Raw genomic sequence first — 27,570 nt, forward strand, 5'->3', positions numbered from 1 at the left:
ACAAATGTTTACCTACGTTAAATGGAGTTGATCTATCCTCACAACTCCTCCCTGATTTCATACTACCATTTTGGGAAGATTTGACAGCACATCACTACAACAGCGTAGCAGCCAATTTCTTTTTCTAAACTATTTCTTTATCCAATTTCTTTCCAGTGTTTTTCTTGGTAGTGTGCTATGGCACTTCTCCATCTGTCCGTTTCAGCAGGAAGATCCACTCATCACAACACCTGGCCCCGGGGAAGACAGAAGGGCTTAGCTACCACATACCACCGCACCTCTGCTGGAACATGCAGCTTTAAAGAGCGACTGCCCCTAAAAAGCAACTTCTCGTTTTTTTTTATATATATATATTCTTAAACGGCCTGTGTCAAATATTTATTCCAGTGTCAATGTTTAGTCTCATGTGTAAATACGATCATTTTGGTCATAAAGTCAGTCTTGTCCAAAACTAAGATTTGTGAGATGATAGGAAAAGATTGTATGTCATGGAATGAAGGGGAACATAACAGTTTCCTATGGGTTGGGTTTATTTCAATCCTGCCCACATGCCCTCAGCCGGCAGCACCCAAGTAATCATCAGTTCGGAGCGCAGCTGCACGCGACCTGATCGTAATACCCATGATCAATTTGGTTTGACATCCCTATGGGGCTAGTTAGGGACCATCAGGAAATTACACAATGTACATGTGACTACATTTTAAAAGGCCAATAGGTCAACTTCGCCACAGTCGCACACCAGCCGGCTGAGGCTAACTTGGCTAATCATTTGGTTAACTCTTCACACCTCTTCACACCACACTCTTCCCGTTTGAATTCAATCATGGCTGCTAGCATTTCTTACAGAACCAAATCTAAAATAAGGCAGAATCAAGAAGTGCAGTCGCCCTTTAAAACGTCAAATCAACACAAACTCACAATAATCTGCTCCAACGTGAGAAATTGGGAATTCACACACACACATGCTGACACACCTGTGCTGGCGGAGTGATCCCAGGAAAATAACCTGTCCCTCAACGTCAATAAAAAGGAAGGATCTTATTGTGGACTACAGGAGACAGAAGAGGGAGCATGCCCGCATCGTCATCGACGGGGACGCAGTAGATAGGATCAAAAGGTTGAAGTTCCTTGGTGTACATATCACTGATGACCTGAAATGGTCTCACCACACCGGCACTGTGGTGAAGAAGTGCAACAGTGCCTCTACAACCTCCTGTGGCTGAAGAAATTTGGCATGGCCCCTAAGACACTCATGAACTTCTACAGATGCACCATTGAGAGCATCCTGTCGGGTATATATCACCACCTAAGATTTTACTGAGTTACAGTTCATTTAAGGATATCAGTCATTGAAATAAATAAATTAGGCCCTAATCTCTGGATTTCACATGACTGGGAATACAGATATGCATCTGTTGGTCACATATATCATATATATATTTTTTTAAGTAGGGACGTGGATCAGAACCAGAACCATCTGTTGTGACCATCATTTGCTTCATGCAGCACGACATTTCTTTCGCATAGAGTTAATCAGGTTGTTGACTGTGGCCAGGGAAATGTTATCCCACTCCTCTTCAATGGCTGTGTGAAGTTGCTGAATATTGACGGGAACTAGAACATGCCGTCATTCACATCCCAAACATGCTCAATGGGCCATGGAAGAACTGGGACATTTTCAGCTTCCCTGAATTGTGTACAGATCCTTGCGACATGGGGTTGTGCATTATCATGCTGGAACATCAGTAGATGGCGGCGGATGAATGACATGACAATGGGCCTCAGGATATCATCACAGTATCTCTGTGCATTCAAATTGCTAATCGACAAAATGTAATTGTGTTTGTTGTCCGTAAGCCTGCCCATACCATAACCCCAACCTTACCATAACCCCACCGCAACCATGGGGCTCTCTGTTCATGCCGTTGGCAAACCGCTCACCCACACAACTCCTTACATGTGGTCTGCGGTTGTGAGGCCGGTTGGACGTACTGCCAAATTCTCTAAAATGATGTTGGAGGCTGCTTATGGTAGAGAAATTAACATTAAATTCTCTGGCAACAGCTCTGGTGGACATTCCTGCAGTCAGCATGCCTACTGCACACTCCCTCAAAACTTTAGACATTTATGGCATTGTGTTGTGTGACAAACTGCACATTTTAGAGTGGCCTTTTACTGTCCCCAGCACATGGTGAACCTGTGTAATGATCATTCTGTTTAAATCAGCTTTTTGATATGCCACACCTGTCAGGTAGGTCTATTATTTTGGCAAAGGAAAAATGCTCATGTAAACAAATGTGTGCACAAAATGTAAGAGAAATAAGCTTTTTGAGTGGATGGAACATTTCTGGAAACTTTTATTTTAGCTCATGAAATATGGGACCAACACTTTACACTTGAGGTTTATATTTTTGTTCAGTGTAGTTTCTCTTGTGTAAATTCCCCTTGTGTACATATGTATAGATGGCATTTTGATACTGCTACAGTGCTATTTGGGTTGTTCATTGGATTTGTCCATCAGTTCTTTTCTCCTCTTTTCTTTTTTTCACATTAGAATTGTTTGACATTAGACTGCATTGTTAGGAGCCAGTAACAGAAGAATTTCATTGCACTGCTAAAACGCCATCTAAAATGTGTACACGACTAATCAACTTATTTTTTGTCACTTTTTCCCCCCCTCTATGCTGTCTGAAGGGTAAGGTGGAGGAAGGCTTTGCGGTCTAAGGAAGAACACGAATATCCACACACACTCTTTGCTTGTTCTTACATTTTAATAGCAATGCATCAATCACTAAGAGATGTTAAAATCAGGCTACTCCTGTAGCTAAACACACTGGGATGTATAGTTCCCATAAGATAATTCATTTTGCCGGCATTACTGATGTACAATCTCCGGTATTTTGGCGATTAAAAATGTATTTTTTAAACATCCTGCTTTGGGCTGATGTGTCAATGTGTAGTTTACACATGCATAATCTATGAGCGGAATTACCATTTTACCTCAATTAGCCACGAAATCCTTAATTTGAAAGAAACTGTTTTCTTAAAGCTGTGCCGTGCAATGTTCTCTAAATTTCCCCCCAAGTGGGCCAGCCCCCTAGAAATTAGTGTTCTAGCCAATGAGTTGCCGCCCTGCGCATTTGAGTGACAGCTAGCAAGTGGCCTGCCCAGCGTTATCCAATGAGATTACAGGGCGGGCCCAATGGCTCAGTGGACGCAGCAGAGAGAAAGCAATGACATGGGGCACATATCATCTATTTCGGGGACCACTTGTGGCACGTGATTGCTACATTCACATCTACTGGCTAATAAGTATACCAAAGTACCGGAGAATCTCTTTCACTTGTCACTCACGGCTGACTGTTGTTCTAACATGTTTTAGTGGCGAGGCCTGCGGGAGTGTGCCTCCTATAACGGAGGTATTCATCACAGGCCAAAATGGTATTTTTTAATTACAGGTAAAGAAATGTTGGTTTGACATATCTCTTTTGAAAGTGTTGCCCTCATGTGGTGAACACCAATCATTGCCCATGGGTAAAACTATAATGTATGGGGCGCAGTATGCTAATCAAGCTATGTCCTTAAAATGTGCATTTGTTGTCAATTGTTGACTTGAAAGTCTACCTTTGGCATGTTTCTGATTATTGCTTCCATCCTGGTATTCATGAAAGAAAATTGAATGTCATAGAAAATCTAAGTAGGTTCGTAGACAAAGAATGGATGGCGCCAATGACAGCACCAGATGACACAGTGTCAGCAGACATTTGGCCCTCCCGAATCCCTGTAGCAAGGTGGCCTCCGAGTCCAAAACACTTTACACATTGAAGGTTATTCCCTTTAGCTTAGCTTCCACCTAGTGTTAACATGTCTGTCCATCAGAGCTCCAATCACATACAAGAGGTGGAAGTTTTGTCTTATTGGCAGATTGTGACAGGACTTCCTGGTTCATAAAAGAGATGTTGGACAGAGTGCAACATACTCTACCATCCAGGACCTATGTACTAGGTGGTGTCAGAGGAATGCCCCCAAAAATTGTTTAGACTCCAGTCACCAAAGTCATTGACTGTTCTCTCTGCTACCGCACGGCAAGCGGTACCGGAGCGCCAAGTCTAGGTCCAAGAGGCTCAACAGCTTCTACCTCCTTTTGTTTGTACACTGCTGCTACTCGCTGTTTATTATCTATGCATAGTCACTTCACCCTACCTACATGTACAAATTACCTCGACTAACCTGTACCCCTGCACACTGACTCGGTACCGGTACCCCCTGTATATAGTCTCATTATTGTTATTTTAATGTGTTACTTTTTTATTTGTATATTTTCTTCACTGTATTTCGTTAACTGCATTGTCGGTTAAGGGTTTGTAAGTAAGCATTTCACGGTATTCGGTGCATTTGACATTTAATTTTTTGTTGTTGATTTGATTAAAGCAGAGGCTAGCAAACCATTTTGTGTCCTGTGTGACTTTCTAGATACTGCCTACATTCACACAAGCTGATATTTTCCCCCCCTTATATACAGTATAGAGATATCTCTTAGTGATATTGTAATAAGTAAGTGGACCACTGCATTCTTAACTCAACCATATGTATATGCCACCATCTTGTGGGGCAGCAGGAAACAGCAGCAGATATGTTTATTTTTTTTATTTAACTAGGTAAGTCAGTTAAGAACGTTTATTTTTACAATGACTCCCTACCCGGGCCAAACCCTCCCCTAACCCGGCCAATTGTGCGCCGCCCTATGGGACTCCCGATGACGGCCGGTTGTGATACAGCCCGGGATCAAACCAGGGTCTGTAATGACGCCTCTAGCACTGAGATGCAGTGCCTTAGACCGCTGCACAGCTGGGAAAGACAATGGGAAAGACAACAACAAAAAGACAACACTGCCTACAGAAGGGCTATTCAACTGGTGGCCTGCGGGCCAGACCCGCGTGCACCTGGTCACCCAAAATGGATGTCGTGCACCTGGTCACCTAAAAAGGCCCCTTTCTTAATTTCATACGGGCCCTTTGATAAATTCTGAACAATAATACAAGATCTGCTAAAAAACACTATGGTCCTGGTCTACACTGAGTGTACTAAACATCAGCTCTCTCCATGACATAGACTGACCAGGTGAGTCCAGGTGAAAGCTATGATCCCTTATTGATGTCACCTGTTAAATCCACTTCAATCAGTGTAGATGAAGGGCATTAGACAGGTTAAAGGATTGTTAAACCTACGAGACAACTGAGACATATGTTGTATATGTGTGCCATTCAGAGGATGAATGGGCAAGAAAAAATATTTAATGCATTTGAATGGAAATAGGTAGTAGGTGCCAGGGGCACTGGTTTGAGTGTGTCAAGAACTGCAATGCTGAAGGGTTTTTCACCCTTAACAGTTTCCCATGTGGTTTTTAGAGGCTTCAAGAGCCTATGTGGCATGTTTGACTAACTTTTGATTTGGTTTTGACATTTTTCTATTCAGAGGGGGGGTTACATTTATATTTTTAAGAAATGCATATACAGTGCCTTGCGAAAGTATTCGGCCCCCTTGAACTTTGCGACCTTTTGCCACATTTCAGGCTTCAAACATAAAGATATAAAACTGTATTTTTTTGTGAAGAATCAACAACAAGTGGGACACAATCATGAAGTGGAACGACATTTATTGGATATTTCAAACTTTTTTAACAAATCAAAAACTGAAAAATTGGGCGTTCAAAATTATTCAGCCCCCTTAAGTTAATACTTTGTAGCGCCACCTTTTGCTGCGATTACAGCTGTAAGTCGCTTGGGGTATGTCTCTATCAGTTTTGCACATCGAGAGACTGACATTTTTTCCCATTCCTCCTTGCAAAACAGCTCGAGCTCAGTGAGGTTGGATGGAGAGCATTTGTGAACAGCACTTTTCAGTTCTTTCCACAGATTCTCGATTGGTTTCAGGTCTGGACTTTGACTTGGCCATTCTAACACCTGGATATGTTTATTTTTGAACCATTCCATTGTAGATTTTGCTTTATGTTTTGGATCATTGTCTTGTTGGAAGACAAATCTCCGTCCCAGTCTCAGGTCTTTCGCAGACTCCATCAGGTTTTCTTCCAGAATGGTCCTGTATTTGGCTCCATCCATCTTCCCATCAATTTTAACCATCTTCCCTGTCCCTGCTGAAGAAAAGCAGGCCCAAACCATGATGCTGCCACCACCATGTTTGACAGTGGGGATGGTGTGTTCAGCTGTGTTGCTTTTACGCCAAATATAACGTTTTGCATTGTTGCCAAAAAGTTCAATTTTGGTTTCATCTGACCAGAGCACCTTCTTCCACATGTTTGGTGTGTCTCCCAGGTGGCTTGTGGCAAACTTTAAAGGACACTTTTTATGGATATCTTTAAGAAATGGCTTTCTTCTTGCCACTCTTCCATAAAGGCCAGATTTGTGCAATATACGACTGATTGTTGTCCTATGGACAGAGTCTCCCACCTCAGCTGTAGATCTCTGCAGTTCATCCAGAGTGATCATGGGCTTCTTGGCTGCATCTCTGATCAGTCTTCTCCTTGTATGAGCTGAAAGTTTAGAGGGACGGCCAGGTCTTGGTAGATTTGCAGTGGTCTGATACTCCTTCCATTTCAATATTATCGCTTGCACAGTGCTCCTTGGGATGTTTAAAGCTTGGGAAATCTTTTTGTATCCAAATCCGGCTTTAAACTTCTTCACAACAGTATCTCGGACCTGCCTGGTGTGTTCCTTGTTCTTCATGATGCTCTCTGCGCTTTTAACGGACCTCTGAGACTATCACAGTGCAGGTGCATTTATACGGAGACTTGATTACACACAGGTGGATTGTATTTATCATCATTAGTCATTTAGGTCAACATTGGATCATTCAGAGATCCTCACTGAACTTCTGGAGAGAGTTTGCTGCACTGAAAGTGAAGGGGCTGAATAATTTTGCACGCCCAATTTTTCCGTTTTTGATTTGTTAAAAAAGTTTGAAATATCCAATAAATGTCGTTCCACTTCATGATTGTGTCCCACTTGTTGTTGATTCTTCACAAAAAAATACAGTTTTATATCTTTATGTTTGAAGCCTGAAATGTGGCAAAAGGTCGCAAAGTTCAAGGGGGCCGAATACTTCCGCAAGGCACTGTAAAAAAAATAACCCTGACGCATTCCCCATCCCTTCCCATCCTACACAGCAACCAAAGTTGCTTTTCAGTCCCCCTCCCACCCCTCCATCTCCCCCCATACCACCCCTCGACCTTGAAAGAAACAAATGTATGACATGTAAAAAACTGAAATAAAACATTGACATAATTATTCAGACCCTTTGTTGAAGCACCTTTGGATGCGATTGCAGCTTAGTCTTCCTGGATATGACGCTACAAGCTTGGCACACCTGTATTTGGGGAGTTTCTCCCAGTCTTCTCTGCATATCCTCTCAAGTGCAGTCAGGCATTTTCAGGTCTCTCCAGAGATGTTCAATCAGGTTCAAGTCCAGAATCTGGCTGAGCCACTCAAGGACATTCAGAGACTTGTCCTGAAGCCACTCCTGTGTTGTCTTGGTTGTGCGCTTAGGGTTGTTGTCCTGTTGGAAGGTGAACCTTCACGCCAGTCTGAGGTCCTGAGCGCTCTGGAACAGGTTTTCTTCAAGGATCTCTGTACTTTGCTCTGTTCATATTTCCCTCAATCCTGACTAATCTCCCAGTTCCTGCTGGTGAAAAACATCCCCACAGCATGATGCGGCCACCACCATGCTTCACCATAGGAGTAGTGCCAGGTTTCCTCCAGACGTGACGCTTGGCATTCATTCCAAAGAGTTCAATCTTGGTTTCATCAGACCAGAGAATCTTGTTTCTCATGGTCTGAGAGTCTTTAGGGGCCTTTTGGCAAACACCAAGCGGGCTGTCATGTGCCTTTTACTGAGCAGTGGCTTCTGTCTGGCCATAAAGGTGCTGTAGAGATGGGAGAACCTTCCAGAAGGACAGAGGAACTCTGGAGCTCTGTTCTTGGTCACCTCCCTGACAGTTAATTATTATTATTTGCAAACATTTTCTAAAAAAACTGTTTTCACTGTCATTTTGGAGTGTAGATTGATGAGAAAATAAGGCTGTAACTTAACAAAACGTAACAAAATGTGGTCTGAATACTTTCTGAACGAACTGTGTATGTACGCACGCGCGCGCACGCACACACACACACACACAGTTGAAATCGGAAGTTTACATACACCAAATACATTTAAACTCAGTTTTTCACAACTGCTGAGATTTAATCCTAGTAAAAATCCCCTGTCTTAGGTCAGTTAGGATCACCACTTTATTTTAAGAATGTGAAATGTCAGAAAAATAGTACAGAGAATGATTTATTTCAACTTATATTTCTTTCATCACATTCCCAGTGGGTCAGAAATGTACATACACTCAATTATTATTTGGTAGCATTGCCTTTAAATTGTTTAACTTGGGTCAAATGTTTTAGGTAGCATTCCACAAGCTTGGGTGAATTTTGGCCCATTACTCCTGACAGAGCTGGTGTAACTGAGTCAGTTTTGTAGGCATCCATGCTCGCACATGCTTTTTCAGTTCTGCACACACATTTTCTATAGGGTTGAGGTCAGGGCTGTGTGATGGCCACGCCAAATACCTTGACTTTGTTGTCCTTAAGCCATTTTTGCCACAACTTTGGAAGTATGCTTGGGGTCATTGTTCATTTGGAAGACCCATTTGCAACCAAGCTTTAACTTCCTGACTGATGTCTTGAGATGTTGCTTCAATATATCCACATCTTCTCGTGATGCCATCTATTTTGTGAAGTGCACCAGTCCCTCCTGCATTGAAGCACCCCGTGCAACATGATGCTGCCACCCCGTGCTTCACGGTTGGGATGGTGTTCTTTGGCTTGCAGTGTCCCCCTTTTTTCCTCCAAACATAACAATGGTATTTATGGCTAAACAGTTCTATTTTTGTTTCATCAGACCAGAGGACATTTTTCCAAAAAGTACCATCTTTGTCCCCATGAGCAGTTGCAAACCGTAGTCTGGCTTTTTATTGGTAGTTCTGGAGCAGTGCTTGCAAGTTCCTTGTTGAGCGGCCTTTCAGGTTTTGTTGATATAGGACTCGTTTTACTGTGGATAAAGATACTTTTGTACCTGTTTCCTCCAGCATCTTCACAAGGTCCTTTGCTGTTGTTCTGGGATTGATTTGCACTTTTCGCACCAAAGTACGTTCATCTCTAGGAGACAAAACGTGCCGACTTCCTGAGCGGTATGATGGCAATGTAGTGTAATGGTGTTTATACTTGCATACTATTGTTTGTACAGATGAACATGGTACCTTCAGGCATTTGGAAATTGCTCCCAAGGATGAACCAGATGCGTGGAGGTCTAAAATAATTTTTCTGAGGTCTTGGCTGATTTCTTTTGATTTTCCCATGATGTCAAGCAAAGAGGCACTGAGTTTGAAGGTAGGCTTTGAAATACATCCACAGGTACATCTCCAATTGACTCAAATGATGTCAATTAGCCTATTAGAAGCTTCTAAAGCCATGACATACAGTGGGGCAAAAAAGTATTTAGTCAGCCACCAATTGTGCAAGTTCTCCCACTTAAAAAGATGAGAGGCCTGTAATTTTCATCATAGGTACACTTCAACTATGACAGACAAAATGAGAAAAACAATCCAGAAAATCACATTGTAGGATGAATTTTTAATGAATTTATTTGAAAATGATGGTGGAAAATAAGTATTTGGTGAATAACAAAAGTCTATCTCAATTCTTTGTTATATACCCTTTGTTGGCAATGACAGGTCAAACATTTTCTGTAAGTCTTCACAAGGTTACACGCTGGGCTACACAGACTTTCAACTCCCTTCAAAGATTTTCTATGGGGTTGAGATCTGGAGAGTGGCTAGGCCACTCCAGGACCATGAAATGCTTCTTACGAAGCCACTCCTTCATTGCCCGGGTGGTGTGTTTGGGATTATTGTCATGCTGAAAGACCCAGCCACGTTTCCTCTTCAATGCCCTTGCTGATGGAACAAGGTTTTCACTCAAAATCTCACGATACATGGCCCCATTCATTCTTTCCTTTACACGGATCAGTCGTCCTGGTCCCTTTGCAGAAAAACAGCCCCAAAGCATGATGTTTCCACCCCCATGCTTCACAGTAGGTATGGTGTTCTTTGGATGCAACTCAGTATTCTTTGTCCTCCAAACACGACAAGTTGAGTTTTTACCAAAAAGTTATATTTTGGTTTCATCTGACCATATGACATTCTCCCAATCTTCTTCTGGATCATCCAAATGCTCTCTATAGCAAACTTCAGACGGGCCTGGACATGTACTGGTTTAAGTAGGGGGACACGTCTGGCACTGCAGGATTTAAGTCCCTGGCGGCGTAGTGTGCTACTGAAGGTAGGCTTTGTTACTTTGGTCCCAGCTCTCTGCAGGTCATTCACTAGGTCCCCCCGTGTGGTTCTGGGATTTTTGCTCACCGTTCTTGTGATCATTTTGACCCCACGGGGTGAGATCTTGCGTGGAGCCCCAGATCGAGGGAGATTATCAGTGGTCTTGTATGTCTTCCATCTCCTAATAATTGCTCCCACAGTTGATTTCTTCAAACCAAGCTGCTTACCTGTTGCAGATTCAGTCTTCCCAGCCTGGTGCAGGTCTACAATTTTGTTTCTGGTGTCCTTTGACAGTTCTTTGGTCTTGGCCATAGTGGAGTTTGGAGTGTGACTGTTTGAGGTTGTGGACAGGTGTCTTTTATACTGATAACAAGTTCAAACAGGTGCCATTAATACAGGTAACGAGTGGAGGACAGAGGAGCCTCTTAAAGAAGAAGTTACAGGTCTGTGAGAGCCAGAAATCTTGCTTGTTTGAAGGTGACCAAATACTTATTTTCCACCATAATTTGCAAATAAATTCATAAAAAATCCTACAATGTGATTTCCTGGATTTTTTTTCTCATTTTGTCTGTCATAGTTGAAGTGTACATATGATGGAAAATTACAGGCCTCTCTCATCTTTTTAAGTGGGAGAACTTGCACAATTGGTGGCTGACTAAATACTTTTTTCCCCCACTGTAATTTCCTGGAATTTTCCAAGCTGTTTAAAAGGTACAGTCAACTTAGTGTATGTAAACTTCTGACCCACTGGAATTGTGATACAGTGAAATATAAGTGAAATAGTCTGCCTGTAAACAATTATTGGAAAAATGACTTGTGTCATGCATAAAGTAGATGTTCTAAACAACTTGCCAAAACTATGGTTTGTTAACAAGAAAATTGGGGAGTGGTTGAAAAACGAGTTTAATGACTCCAACCTAAGTGTATGTAAACTTGCGACTTCAACTGTACATACAGTGGGGAGAAGCTGCCTGCCTATTTTATCCCTGATGTCCTTACACAGCTCTCTGGTCTTGGCCATTGTGGAGAGGTTGGAGTCTGTTTGATTGAGTGTGTGGACAGGTGTCTTTTACACAGGTAACAAGTTCAAACAGGTGCAGTTAATACAGGTAATGAGTGGAGAACAGGAGGGCTTCTTAAAGAAAAACTAACAGGTCTGTGAGAGCCGGAATTCTTACTGGTTGGTAGGTGATCAAATACTTATGTCATGCAATAAGCATTCTGCAGCGATACGCCAACCCATCTGGTTTGGACTATAATTTGTTTTTCAACAGGACAATGACCCAACACACCTCCAGGCTGTGTAAGGGCTATTTAACCAAGAAGGAGAGTGATGGAGTGCTGCATCAGATGACCTGGCCTCCACAATCTCCCGACCTCAACCCAATTGAGATGGTTTGGGATGAGTTGGACCACAGAGTGAAGGAAAAGCAGTCAACAAGTGCTCAGCATACACTACCGTTCAAAAGTTTGAGGTCACTTATGTAGTCTCTTCTTCGCCTCGCCTCCCTCTTCATCCTCTTCCTTCTCCTCCACCCCCTCTTCCCCCTTTTCCACTTCCTCAAACAAGAAGTGTCCTTGTATTTGCAAGAAAAGCTACTTTTTTGTCCATTAAAATAACATCTAATTGATCCAGTGTAGACATTATTAATGTTGCAAATGACTGTTGTAGCTGGAAACTGCAGATTTTTTATGGAATATCTACATAGGCATACAGAGGCCCATTATCAGCAACCATCACTCCTGTGTTCCAATGGCACGTTGTGTTAGCTAATCCAAGTTTATCATTTTAAAAGGCTAATCTAGTTTGAGACACAGACGCCTGACAAGTCCTCAACTGGCAGCTTCATTAAATAGTACCCCAACACCCTTCTCAACGTCAATAGTGAAGAGGCGACTCCGGGATGCTGGCCTTCAAGGCAGAGTTCCTCTGTCCAGTGTCTGTGTTCTTCTGCCCATCTTAATCTTTTATTGGCCAGTCTGTGATATGGATTTTTCTTTACAACTCTGCCTAGAAGAATATAAAATATCAAATGTATTCTGATTTGTTTTAACACTTTTTTGGTTACTACATGATTCCATTTGTGTAATTTCATAGTTTTGACATCTTCACTATTATTCTGCAATGTAGAAAATAGTAAAAATTAAGAAATATCCTTGAATGTGTGTGGCCAAACTTTTGACTGGTACTGTATCTTTTTGTTATTTGTTGAGATCCTTAGTTTTCAGATGATTTTAAAATGAAAAAAAAAAAAAGGTTTTCATAGTTAAAAATGGTGAGCAAGCCTTGCGCCGTATCCATTTCAATGACGATAAAATGTTTTGGTTGCACCTTGACTCACGTAGTTGAGGGCCCTCCACTTCTTTCCTAATAACTTTTAGCAACATTTCATTTTAAGAAAAGTACATTATGGGTGGTTGTAAGTTGCTCTTAAAAAAAAAAAAAATGTATATATACATACAGTACTTCCGAAGAATAATGCCATGTGGAAAATGTCCCTGCTGTACTGTATGTTTTCAGATTAACTGATAACAGTGTGGCTTGGCTATATAAACTTTCCTGTGTGGGTCTACTGGGTACTTTACGGTGTTCCAAGAAAAAAGGCATAGGTCCAAGATTCCATGATCGTGCAAAAGGCCTGACAATCAGGTAGACCATGTAAGGCTGCGCCTGAGTTAGGCGGAAACAATAAACATAGTGTACCTATCTTAAAGAATGAAAACCATAGGCTACGTTCTTATGTCCTTCATGCTTGGCTACACAAAGAGTGTTCAGACAGACAGACACACACACACACACACACACACACACACACACACACACACACACGTCAATGACGTTTTAAAGCCACCAGAAGTTATTTTACTATGACTCCTCACAGCCCATCCCACTGAGAGGGTGCAGAGAGCAGTCACCACAAATACGTGGTCGGACAGGTGAGGCTAATCACCACTTCCACAATCTGGCTTGGAGACGTTCACATTTTTGTGATCCACCCAGAAACTGGCCAATTCAACAACAACAAAAGGATGCTATTGTCAATTAAGAAATGTCCACAAATAAGAAATATTCCAAAAGGTGACAGAAAGAAAATGAACAGGTAAATAAATACCTGGTAAATATTGTAGTTGTTTCACCTGAGAAACGATTACGTAATGTTTATGGTTCAGATGGCCAAGTTACTTAGTTACTTAGAGCCACATGTCATGTATCAGGACGCTAAAATAGACCTGTCATGCCTGTCTGTCTGTACAAAGGTAGGAAAGTTCTGTATACAGTTGAAGTCGGAAGTTTACATACACTTAGATTGGAGTCATTAAAACTCGATTTTCAACCACTCCACTAATTTCTTGTTAACAAACTATAGTTTTGGCAAGTCAGTTAGGACATCTACTTTGTGCATGACACAAGTACTTTTTCCAACAATTGTTTACAGACAGATTATTTCACTGTATCACAATTCCAGTGGGTCAGAAGTTTAAAAACACTAAGTTGACTGTGCCTTTAAATAGCTTGGAAAATTCCAGAAAATTATGTCATGGCTTTAGAAGCTTCTGATAGGCTAATTGACATCATTTGAGTCAATTGGAGGTGTACCTGTGGATGTATTTCAAGGCCTACCTTCAAACTCAGTGCCTCTTTGCTGGACAACATTGGAAAATCAAAAGAAATCAGCCAAGACCTCAGAAAAGCAAATGTCTGGTTCATCCTTGGGAGCAATTTCCAAACACCTGAAAGTATCCCATTCTTCTGTACAAACAATAGTACGCAAATATAAACACCATGGGACCACGCAGCCGTCATACCGCTCAGGAAGGAGACGCGTTCTGTCAATCCCAGAACAATCCCAGAACAACAGCAAAGGACCTTGTGAAGATGCTGGAGGAAACAGGTACAAAGGTATCTATATCCACAGTAAAACGAGTTCTATATCAACATAACCTGAAAGGCCGCTCAACAAGGAAGAAGCCACTGCTCCAAACCACCGTAAAAAAAAGCCAGGTTTGCAACTGCACATGGGGACAAAGATCGTACTTTTTAGAGAAATGTTCTCTGGTCTGATGAAACAAAAATAGAACAGTTTGGCCATAATGACCAACGTTCTGTTTGGAGGAAAAAGGGGGAAGCTTGCAAGCCAAAGAACACCAACCCAAACGTGCTTTGCTGCAGGAGGGACTGGTACACTTCACAAAATAGATGGCATCATGAGGAAGTAAAATTATGTGGATATATTGAAGAAACATCTCAAGACATCAGTCAAGAAGTTAAAACTTGGTCGCAAATGGGTCTTCCAAATTAACAATGACCCCAAGCATACTTCCAAAGTTGTGGCAAAATGGCCAACAAAGTCAAGGTATTGGAGTGGCCATCACAAAGCCCTGACCTCAATCCCATAGAAAATGTGTGGGCAGAACTGAAAAAGCATGTGCGAGCAAGGAGGCCTACAAACCTGATTCAGTTACACCAGCTCTGTCAGGAGGAATGGGCCAAAATTCGCCCAACTTATTGTGGGAATCTTGTGGAATGCTACCCAAAATGTTTGACCCAAGTTAAACAACTTAAAGGCAATGCTACCAAATACTAATTGAGTGCATGTAAACTTCTGACCCACTGGGAATGTGATGAAAGAAATCAAAGCTGAAATAAATCATTCTCTCTACTATTATTCTGCCATTTCACATTCTTAAAGTAAAGTGGTGATTCTAACTGACCTAAGACAGGGAACTTTTACTCCATAAAATGTCAGGAATTGTGAAAAACTGAGTTTAAATGTATTTGGCTCGGGTGTATGTAAACTTCTCACTTCAACTGTAAATTCAATTCGTTATTATAGCTTGTTACCATAAATCACAACAGTATAAGATAAGTGTTTGCATTTCCAATAAACAACATTCCAGACACATTGCAGAGAAAACGGACATCACCATCTTGTCCTCTATTCCACCTACTACCATACCATACACACACAATTTACTGCACAGCAGACATGACAGATCAATTAGTCTTATTGTTGTCGAGTCTCCACGTTCCCTCACACTCAGACACACGTGTCCAATCTGGCACACACTCACTCATTTAGTATAGAATGATCACATGAAACTGCCTCCATTTCAAAACACACACATCAAGAAAAGTTAGAAATCAGAGTAAGGACATCAGATCAAATGGAATCACTTACCCTTCTGTCTGGCTGAGGCAGTTGACTCTGTTCTTCTGTGAGTTGAGGAATGTGTCTGAAGTGACTGACAACTTCACTTCCACCTGCTCTGGCTCTGCACCGGGTCTCTCTGTGTCCTCAGTGACAAGACCGCTGGCTCTCTTCCGAAGTCTCTCGAGGATTGGGTCTCCTGTGACTGGAGGATTCACTGCCACCTGCTCTGACACTGGCTCTCCACTGGCTCCGTCTGTGTCCTGAGTAAAAATGCTGTCTATCCACTCAGTACTGTGTGTCCCTTTGTGTTCTCCCTTTGCAGTGTATGTGTTGGACTCGGACTCAGCGCTTTGTGCGAATGTGTCTGTCGATGTCTCTTCTCTGTCTGTGTCAAGTGGGAGTCTGTTCTCACCATCTGCACTGTGTGCGACAGTGTCTACGTTTGTTTTCTGGTCAGTGAAAGAGGGTGTGCTCGGTGCACCCGTGTCCTCGACAGTACGAGTGACTAAGTCCACTATCTCTGTTGTATGTGTGTCTAAAATCCTCTCCTCTCCGTCGGCAATGTGTGTGAGTGTGTTGTTTGTTTTGAGTGTGTCCTCTCGCCCTCTGTTGTTAGAGTGTTTCCCCTCCTGTGGCTCTTCCTGGCATGGGGTCTGTGCATTTGTACAAGTGCAGGCCTCTGTTCCCGGGCAAGCATGCGTAACCACACTCCGGTTACTCCCTGACCCCTCCTCCTCTCCATGCTGCTCTGTGGTGAAAGGTAGGGCTGGCGACTCACATTCCAAGAGCGTGTGCATCTGCTGAACCGGCAGGGCTGGTTCCACCCCCTCTTCCCTATTTTCCTTCACCAGTGGCCAGACTTCTCTCGCTTTTCTCTCCTCCACCTGCACTAGGCTCGCCGGGTCACTCTCGTCTTGGCACTCAATGTTTCTCTTCTCTTTGTGGACTTCACTCTCTTGACCTCTATCCCTCGTTTCGAACATTTCTTCAGTTTCTTTCTGCGACGCCACACTCCATCCCATTTCGGTGGTTTCATTACCATTCCTCCACTGTCTGCCCGTGCCTTTCTCTTCCTCCGCTTTTACCTTTTCGTCTCCACTCTCCTCCATGTCATCGTCCAGGATGCTGTAATGGACCACTGATATAGTGACCTCCATGGCACTACTGTTCTCTGGTATGGTCACATAATGTGAGCTTGCCCTGACAACGTCTGCATCACAGGGCATATGTTCCTCAATCTGTCTATTAGAATCTATGATCTTGGCCTCTTCCATCATCTCTGCTTCTTGAACTTCCTCAGTAGCAATTGTGGACACGTCATTTGATTTTTCCCTGACGATGTCAGGGTCACAGTTCAGAATATTTTCCTCTTCCATAATCTCTACTTCTGCTTCTTGACCGGTCGCAGCTGCCATCGTTTCAGAGATTGTAGAGGAGCCGGAAGCGTCAATGGTGACTGGTTTTGTGACAAAGGATTCCCCCTGTGTGGACTCAAGAGAACTGGAATTCTCAGGCTCAGTGAGGGAGATATCTGTGTTAGGGTCGGGGGTGTCTATTTGAAGAACAGCGGGATCCTTTCTTTCAAGAGAAGTGTCCATATTATGAGGTGGAGAGTCCATCGCAATGTCAGATGTCTCCATGTCTGGGTCAGACGTGTAACTAGTGACGGCAGATCTGTCAGATATGTGATGTGAGGGAAAACTTTCAGGAAAAAGAGAGTCATAAAGATCTTCAAATACTGGTTTTGAGTCACTAACAGTGAGGTTAGTTTTAGGGGAAGCAGTGGTGTCTGTGTCAGGATGGCTGGCATCCATTTTGGAGACTACAGTGGCAGGTATGTCCATGTCGGCGACAGGGGCGTCAGTGGCAAACCGTAATGGAGTTGATTGGGTGGTGCCACTGACACTAGCTTCTGTGTGATCAATGGCAGTGTCAGACTCCTGTTTAACTGGTTCAGGTATAAATAAGTCAAAGGGGTTATCCAAGGACAGGTGTGGGTCAGTGTCATAACTCATGTTTAGGTTGGTGTCAAGACCTCCCTCAGTAGAGTGAGGGTCTGATATGGTAGATTTGTGTTCCGATGTGAAACTTTGAGGAAATAGCGATTCATACAGAGTTCCATATGCCTCTTTGTTGGCAGAGGACGTGTCAGTGTTGGGGACAGTGCCGGTAATGGAGTAGACCGTGCTTGCAATGGAGGCTAGCATTTCAGCTGTAGATTTGTCAGTGCTTGGAACGGGGATGACCATTTCAGCGGGAGAGGGGCCAAGATGAGGAATAGCGGTGCTGACCTCTTCAGAGGTGACGGAGGTGACAGTTTCAGGCATAGATGTACCCGTGGTAGAGACAGAGGTGTCATTGATGGAGGTGGTGCCAATGGTAGTAACAGTGTCAGCAAGGGTGTCCACATCAGTAACAGAGTTGATCGTGACAAGAGAAGAGCTGACAGTGATGAGAATAGGCGTGTCAGTGTCGTCCGCCAAAGTATCAGGGTTGAGCGCAAAGGTCACGGTTTTAACCACAGGGACAGGTGTGTCTGTTTCAGTCACAGAGGTTTCTCTATTGGGGTCCAAGGCAATGGGAGAGGGATCAGTATTAGGGGTAACAGTGCTGATATTTTCAGCAACAACAGGTTGGCCATTGGAGAAGGTAACACAGGACTCAGCTTTGGTAAGTGAGAATTCAGTAACATGAAAGACAGAATCAGTAAGACCACTACTTACAGGGTCAGAGCTGGGTAATGGGGAGTGGGAAATGTCATCTCCCTGGTTTGTGGTGTAAACTGTAGTAGGAGGAGAGCAAAAGGGTGTAGGTGGGCGAGATGGATAGCAGGGTGGTGGGATAGATGGGAAGGAGGGAAGAGTTGGGTTAAAGCGATCAACATCCATATAAGTTGTGTCAGTATGGTCTGTTGAGGCATAAGGGTTGTCACACTGAACATCCGGGCTCTCCTCTTCCTCTGAGGTCTCGTCCCACACCATCTCAGGCATAGCTAAAGGGGCTTTTCCTGTAGCCTGACCCACTTCAAAAGGAATAATCTTATCCATCAGGGATTCCTGGGATTTTGATTGGTTGGTGACAGTCTTAGGACTGTCCATCAGGGGCTCCTGGGCCTGTGATACGTTGGGGACAGTGGCAGGAGGATAAGAGGTGACTCGTGTCGTAGTGTTTGTGTCAGGCTGAGACATAGCGAACCTTACGCTCTTGTTCAGAGTGCCGCCCTGGCCGATGTCCCAGAGGCTGAGGTCCAAAGGCTCCTCCTCCTCTTGCCCTTTGACCTCTGGATTGGGGCTGTGGAGGACCACGACACTCTGGGATAGATCCCCGTCCCTCTTCTTCTTACTCCTCTTCAAGCCGAAGGTGAAAGTGCCGAACCTCTTGGGCTTGGCACGGAGGTCCATCTCTGAGTAGCTGAGGTCCTTGGCCTGTTTGCGAGCGATAGACGGAAAGGCAAATGGAGGGATAGTGAGTGAGACAGGGGGGGGGAGAGGGGGGACAACATGCTAAAAGAGAAAGAAAGAGGCAGAAAAAGATGGGAGGGAGAAAGAGATTGGGGAGAGAAAAGAGAGACCGAACATTACTTAGAGTATGAAATGTTTATTCCGAAGCTATCAACTGTTTCGTAGAGAGCCAATAGGATCACTGTATAATTTGCATGCGAATAATCTCTCGATTTCATAAGAACCAAACCCCAATTACTCAGAGCTTGCAACGCTCCACTGACAACAAAAAGGCAAGAATCACTGGTATGTATAGAACAAAGGTTATAGCATCCTGCCAGTGTTTGTTCATCGGAGTTCATCTGTCTACACTTCAGTGAAAAAGGGAGCACGGAGCCACCCTTCCAAGGCATACTTCAAAGACTCCACCCTTAGTTTGAACAACATCAATTCCAGAGATACTTAAACCTGATTGTGGTAATAGGAGAATGATTTATATCTTTATATCTTATATGTCAGATAGTGGGGATGAGGTGTGAATGATTGGGAGGAGAGCCACAAAGTGTTTGGTAGCTACTAATACAAACCATTTCCTATCTGTCTGGACACCGTTTTCCTATGATTATGTTTGATAAGACATAGTTGCAATGTTATTCGGGTGAGTGTGCCTTTGTTGAACCTTGATGACAATGGAGAATGGACTGCAAAGCTTTCCATTAGGCAGTCTGTCAGACTTGAATCTGGGCAGAGTTGAAAATAATTCCTCTGAGCGAAACGCAGAAGATAACAATAGTAGTGAAACTACAGAGTCAATCTACAGTATATGGATGGAGCAACTATGTGTTATGACACAAAGACACACACACACACACACACACACACACACACACTCAAATGTGGAAAAAAAAAGTTTGTTTATTTTCCTTGCATACAAAATCTTACACAACTTTTGATGCTGCTCATTATCTTTCTTGATATGCATTTCTCAGATTTGTTCCCCCCCCCCTTTTTTTGTGGTATAAGAAAATGTGAAATGCAAATATGATAACTGAATATATCTGAATAAATATGATGTTGAATGTTATGGGCTTGGGAGGTATACCGGGGTATTTGGAAATAGCCACAGGATGGTTTTTCAATACCATTAATATCATTGAAAGTATTTCTTTGAAGTTGTTCAATACAGTTTAATATTTGTAGCTCATGTTTATGTAAATACATACAGTCAACTTGTGCAATACGAGATAAAGCAGATCGCTAAGCTTGATAATGTAAAATAAAGAACGCGTAGTTCCCCAGAACAGTTGAGCCAGTCACACAGCCAGCTACATTTCCTAATGTTTTGCTTAAAGTTAATCTTGTATTTTACAGAGAAAAGTAGGTTGTTTACACCAAGAAAAGTACCGGAGAAAAGTAGCTACACAGTCAGAGTGCGGTCTGCTGATAGAATGCCGTTTGTGAATTCTCATCTGGGTGGAGAAGCGCAACTGAAGCACAAAATGTGTAATGCAGAGCAGAAATTACAATAAGAAGCATTTTACATCTGCGTTTACAAAACGCAGCAAGATATTAACCGTTTTATTTATTTTTCTGCGTGAAAAATGCTGAATTCTGCATTAACTAGCAAGTTAAACTTTTGGGTCGCGTTATCTAAGTAAGTGGCTGAAAAATATTGTGTTAGCTTTCTGCCATGTTAGAGAAGTCAAAGGTGGATTGGATTCATTATTTGTAATTAATGCCACTATCTTGATTTCCTTGTGTTTTTCTCCCGTCTGTTCTTGGCCCATCTTCTTCTCCCCCCTTTTCTTCAAGAAGAGCAGGCAGGCCCATTGCCCGAGCGACCCCAGACTCCACACAGGCACAGCGTGTACACATGCTGCTTCAGAGCCAGTACTGTTCTTCCTTCAGACAAGGATGCATCCAAAACGTAGTTAATTTGCACAATGTCTCGTTCACATTCGCTTGTAAATGTCCAAACTCACCAAAAATGACATTCGGTATCTCATCCCTGCATTCGGAAAGTATTCAGACCTTTTAACTTTTTCGCACATTGTTATGTTAAACTTTGCAAAAATATACAATAAAAAAAACTAAAGTATTTACGTAAGTATTCAGACCCTTTACTCGGTACTTTGTTGAAGCACCTTTGGCAGGGATTACAGCCTTGAGTTTTCTTGGGTATGACACTACAAGCTTGGCACACCTGTATTTGGGGAGTTTCTCCCATTATTCTCTACAGATCCACTCAAGCTCTGTCAAGTTGGATGAGTAGCGTCGTTGCACAGCTATTTTCAAGTCTCTCCAGAGATGTTCGATTGGGTTCAAATCTGGGTCACTCAAGGACATTCGGGGACTTGTCCCGAAGGCACTGCTGTGTTGTCTTGGCTGTGTGCTAAAAGGTCGTTGTCCTGTTGGAAGGTGAATCTTCACCCCAGTCTGGCGGTCCTGAGCAAGTTTTCATCAAGGATCTCGCTGTACTTTGCGCCGTTCATCTTTACCTTGATCCTGAATAGTCTCCCAGTCCCTGCTGCTGAAAAACATCCCCACACCATGATTCTGCCACCACAGGTATAGTTCCAGGTTTCCTCCAGATGTGACTCTTGGCATTCAGGCCAAAGAGTTCAATCTTGGATTCATCAGACCAGAGAATCTTGTTTCTCATGGTCTGAGAATCGTAAGGTACTTTTTGGTAAACTTCAAGCGGGCTGTCATGTGATTTTTATTGAGGAGTGGCTTCCGTCATGGCCACTCTACCATGAAGGCATGATTGATGGAGTGAGATGGTTCTCCCATTTCCACAGTTGCATGATTTGTTATTGTTTTGAATGTTCTCTTGAGGACAGATGCCCGAATGAACGTTCTACTAGCTACTCAATGACATTCTCTGAGCTGCAATGTTCTGATGAAGATTTAGTCTAAAGTGCATTATAGTTATTTGGAAAAAACAATAAAATTTCTAAAAGGAGGCAAATCATTTTGTCATCACTGTAATAGAGTCAGATTGACTTTAGATGGAGCATAACTTTAGCTATCTAAGATTGAGTGACAGGACCGGCTTTTAACTAGCTAATGTTAGCATTTTTTACAACTGTTTCTAGATATGGCAATTGCCATCTCTAAGTACATTTGACAACATGATAACGATGGCAAAGTTGTTTTCTACTAATTACTTGCCTACTTTAGCAATGTCATTGTATTTCTAGGCCACTATTGTGTCTCCTCAGATAATGTTAGTTAAATTGATAGCTACCAAAGTCTGTGAGCTAACTAATGGTAGCTAGCCTGTTGACTATTGTTCAAGCTGCAGTCAGTCAGTCACCCAAAAAGGACTTGATTTAGATTGTCGTCTTTTTTGTGTTCGTGTTTTCTTTGATGACTGTACAAAATAAAATGGTCTAATTTACAATTTGAAGAGTATTTGTTATTAGGTACTAAAATGATTGGATTTGTAGCTTCTATCCTGACAGCCAGAAGAAAGAGAGAGGGTAGCTATTATTATTAGTTAGCTAGATAACTCATTAGGTGTATGTTTATCTGTGATATGATTCCTACAAAAAATTGTGAGCCTTCTGGCTGTTGAATGGACGAATGAATGTATAACTCCTTTGATAAATCATATGACTTATGAAGGCTCTGGTTGGAGGTATAACTGGTTCCATTTTGCTACAGGCATACATAATCATATTATTTTAGTTATGGACTATCAGATATCAAATTGTTACGTCTTCTCAAAATGTGAGAGTGAAAGGGATTAAAAATATAACTTTGCCAACAGGTTGACAACAATTCCCTTTCATTCATGATCCCCTTTTTTATGTGCTAAAGGGTCATCACTGAAGAAGGCCTGCAGGATAAGGAGGACCATGAAGTCATGGCCTTCTTGGAGGAAGATTATTTTGATGAGGAGCTACTTGGTGAAGACCATTACAAAGAGTATGACCATATACTATGGTTTAAATGCTGTAGTCCTACTATATTTATATGCTATAGTATTTACTATAGACGTTACTGTAGTATTCATTGTAGTGTACTGAATATAGAAGTAGAGTCTTTCTCCTTGAGGAAATCTACTGGAGAAATACTAAAAGAGCAAATTTTCCATAAGCTTTAGATAGATAGGACTGGGATATGAACAGAAATCAGAGCTCTTGTTACAACCTGTATGGAACACAATATGGTCAATACTAGGCATGTAGGTTTCTCTCTTATGGGTGGCATAAATTGGGAAATGGGGGAGGGGAATGGGCAGGGTATTTGCTAATGAAATACTATAGTATTTAATACAGTAAAAAAAAGTACAGTTTTTGCAGACATACATTACTGTAGTAATTACTAGTGTTTTTTTGCAGATAATACTGTAGTATTTACTATAGTATTCTACCGTATACTGCAATATAGTAAGTAATACACATGATCGAGGGATACTACAATGTGTAGTATATTATTCTACAATATACTACAGAAATCTATAGTAAACTGTAGTATTTTTACATGTGGGCAAACAAGTGAACATCGAGTGGCAGAGAAGCAGCTTAACTTGTGTGCCCCTCCCCTCCGAGGTTGATGCTGCTGGTGGGTGCTGGTGGTACAAATGTTATAGCCCGGTCCCAGATCTGTTTATGCTGTCTTGATAACTACTAATGTATGATAGTTGTTATGCCATGTTACCATAGCAGCTGGCTTGGCTATACATAGGAGTTGCCTTCAGAAAGTATTCAAACCCGTTGCCTTTTTCCAGATTTTGTTGTATTAAAGTGAAATCAAAGTGGGGTTTGTCTTTTGTTGTGTCAACAATCTACACAAAATACTCTAATGTCAAAGTGGATTTTAAAAAAACAAACATTTTGTATAAAAAAATAATAATGAACACTAAAATATCTTGATTAAATAAGTATCCAACCCCCTGAGTCAATACATCAACTTTGGTATTGTTTACAGCTGTGAGTCTTTCTGGGTAAGTCTCAGTCTAATGCAATACACACACACCCACACGCTTTCAGACATGCACACAAACACTAGCAGAAAACAGTGTTTACACCAAATATAAAAAGTGCCCATGTCTCCAGACTATCTAGAACACTTTGGAGAAGTGTTCACTAATGTGCTAGAAATATAATACGTTTTTCATTTTCAGAAATTAATTGAGGTTTAACATCTCTTCTGAGGAACAATGAATCACTGATGATGACTGACAACAAAACCGATTGTATGCTTGGTGCCTGCAAACCTCATGCATGGTAACACTGGCTCCCTCTATTGGGCAAGGGAAGGACTAACCTATTATACACTATATGGCCAAAATATGTAGACACCTGCTCGTCAAACATCTCATTCCAAAATCATGGGCATTAATATGGAGCTGGTCCCCCCTTTGCTGCTATAAACAACCTCCACTCTTTTGGGAAGGCTTTCCACTAGATGGTGGAACATTACTGTTGGGACTTGCTTCCATTCAGCCACAAGAGCATTAGTGAGGTCGGGAACTGATGTTGGGCAATTAGGCTTGGCTCGCAGTCGCCAGATGGTGAAGCGTGATTCATTGCTCCAGAGTCCAAAGGCAGCGAGCTTTACACCACTCCAGCCAATGCTTGGCATTGCACATGGTGATCTTAGGCTTGTGTGTGGCTGCTAGACCATGGAAACCCATTTCATAAAGCTCCTGAAGAACTGTTATTGTGCTGATGTTGTGTCCAGAGGCCGTTTGGAACTTGGTAGTGACAGACGATTTTTATGCGCTACGCATTTCAGCACTTGCCAGTCACATTCTGTGAGCTTGTGTGGCCTACCACTTTGCGGCTGAGCTGTTGTCGCTCTGAGATGTTTCCACTTCACAATAACAGCACTTACAGTTGATCAGGGCAGCTTTAACAGAGCAGAAATTTGACTAACTGACTTGTTGGAAAGGTGGCATCATGTGACGGTGCCACGTTGAATTGAGCTCTTCAGTAAGGCCATTCTACTGACAATTCTTGTCTATGGAGATTGCATGGCTGTGTGCTCTATATTTTTAATATACCTGTCAGCAACAGGTGTGGCTGAACTAGTCAAATCCACTAATCCATATACTTTTGTATATATAGTGTGTCACTAGGCAGGTTTCCATTGACCAAGGTTTATTCGACAAAAGTAATGTCGCAATGGAAACAGCAGATATGAGACATTGTCTAAAGATTGAAAAAAAAAATGGTGTTCGAATGGGTGGATTTTTATTTTGTCAAACGTTCTTTATTGAGAAAAATTATCATGGAAACTGTGTTTTTCTAATAAATGATGATTGACAAATACTTTTGAAGGTAAGCGGGGCACCTGATGTCAAGTATACTCCCTTTCCGGCCTCTAGGTCATCAGGCTGCTGATTATCCCGCACACCTGTCACCATCGTCTGGCGCACCTGCGCCTCATGACACTCCCCCGGACTCCATCGCCTCCTTAATTATCATCCCTATATCTGTCACTCCCATTGGTTCTTTCCTAAGGTGTTATTGACTCTGTTTTCATGTTGGCGCGTTGTTTGTGTTTCGTGTTCATTGTCTTTTATTTATTAAAACACTCACTCCCTAAACTTGCTTCCCGATTCTCAGCGCACTCGTTATAGAATAACACCTCACCTAAGGGAAGCATCAGGGAGTGTTTTTTTTTTTAAATAAAAATGTTTGTGTCAGAGTCATGACTTCGGGTCCGGGAACTGCTACAGGCTCTCATGCCTCAACCAGATCGTCAGGCTTCCCTGCCTCAGCCGGATCGTCGGGCTTTCATGCCTCAAACGATTTGTTTGGTTCCCGCGCACCAGCTGACTAGACAGGTTCTCGAGTATCAGCTGTCGTGACCGGTCACCTCCTGATCCACGGGTTCGCCCCCTTTGAATGCGTCTTGCGGTGGGAGCCGCGCGTCAGAGAGGGGTTACTGTCACGTATACTCCCTCTCCGGCCTCTAGGTCATCAGGCTGCTGATTATCCCCGCACCTGCGCCTCATGACACTCACCTGGACTCCATCACCTCCTTAATTATCTTCCCTATATCTGTCACTCCCCTTGGTTCTTTCCTCAGGTGTTATTGACTGTTTTCATATCGGTGCGTTGTTTGTGTTACGTGTCCATTGTTTCATTTAAAAAAAACTAAAACACTCACTCCCTGAACTTGCTGCCCGACTCTCAACTCACTTGTTACACCTGATGTCACTGCATAACTATAAAGCACCACTCCACACTTAATTCTAAATGCATCCTGCTTGCAAAATAAATAAGAAAATAGATTGTCCAGACTTTCAAGAATACATGAATTGCTTCACCTTGCTTTTCTTGTTGCCTGGCAAGTTTAACAATCCAATTACTTCAGATCTACATGAGAACAATTATGACCATGGCGATAAGTTGGCACATGAGAATTATTCAAATGTGGTAAATATTAGTAAATTATTACCCATTTAGGAAAATTGAGTGTTCATAAATTGGCAATGTAAACACTTCAACATTTATATTGAACACTGTATTCAATGGAAGCTCACCCTAGCAGACCATTGTCTCATCTATTTTATATGCAGACTTTATACATTTTACCCCCCCCCCCCCCCAAAAAAAAGCACTGGACAGGTTTATGGAAACATAACTGTCACCACCATCCCTGAAATGTTGGCAGTAGAAGTTGTCCCTAACCACAGATCTAGGAACAGATCACCCTACTCTCAAATCCTATCATTAACCTTAAGGTAGATAAAATAACATCTGGATCTGTATCAGCAGTTTGCATGGCAACTTTCCCTAGGAAATAGCCTACTGTACATTCAACCAAAATCCATCAGAGGATTAAGCTGCAATGCTACACCAGACCTGAGTTCAAATACTATTTAGGATATTTGAATTATTTTCAAAGACATTTCAAAGTAAGTGTTTGGATATTTCTTTTTAGACGATTGGAATATATTTGGAAATACATGTAGAGAGTATTGCGATGTTTGAACAAAAAAAATGAAATACACATTGTATTTTCAAATACAAATATTTAAATACTCCATGTATTTACACTGTTGGGTCCTAGGGGAATTTGAAATACTGTATTTGGAAACGAGTATGAAAATAGTTTCAAAAAGTAGGCTATTTATAGGAAATTATTTGAAAATAACCTCCCTCTAGTGTGGAATAGCAGAACCTGATAACGTCATAGTTTACCCAAGTTACTTAAGCCTTTTTAAATAAGTGCTACATGAATTGTGTGATTCTACTACTGTGTGATTCTTTGAGCACTGTGGACAATGACTAGAGACCAAATGTCCACTTTAATAATGGAACACTAGTCACCTTAATAATGTTTACATAATACTTTAATCATCTCATATGTATATACACTGTAGTCTATTCTACTGTATTTTAGTCAATACCACTCCGACATTGCTCACCCTAATATGTATATTTTTCTTAATTACATTATTTTACTTTTAGATGTGCGTATTGTTGTGAATTGTTAGATATTACTGCACTGTTGGAGCTAGAAACAAGCATTTCACTACACCCGCAATAACATCTTCTAAATATGTGTGTAACCAATCAAATTTGATTTAGAAGTTAGGTTCGGGTTTGATAATTAAAAA

The 27,570-nt window shown here is 42.0% G+C and overlaps 1 protein-coding gene across 1 annotated transcript in view; it reads right to left on the reverse strand.

Moving 5' to 3' along the window:
* Positions 1-27,570, reverse strand: part of LOC110496124 (uncharacterized) — a 65,854-nt gene that overhangs the window by 27,958 nt on the left and 10,326 nt on the right. Inside the window, exon 3 of the mRNA XM_021571826.3 lies at positions 15,574-19,049. Within this exon, the coding sequence (XP_021427501.3) occupies positions 15,574-19,049 (3,476 nt within the window). The remainder of the gene's footprint in view (positions 1-15,573; positions 19,050-27,570) is intronic.

Source organism: Oncorhynchus mykiss, chromosome 18 (genome assembly GCF_057628025.1).
Source record: "Oncorhynchus mykiss isolate SJ-2025 chromosome 18, ASM5762802v1, whole genome shotgun sequence".
NCBI lineage: Eukaryota > Metazoa > Chordata > Actinopteri > Salmoniformes > Salmonidae > Oncorhynchus > Oncorhynchus mykiss.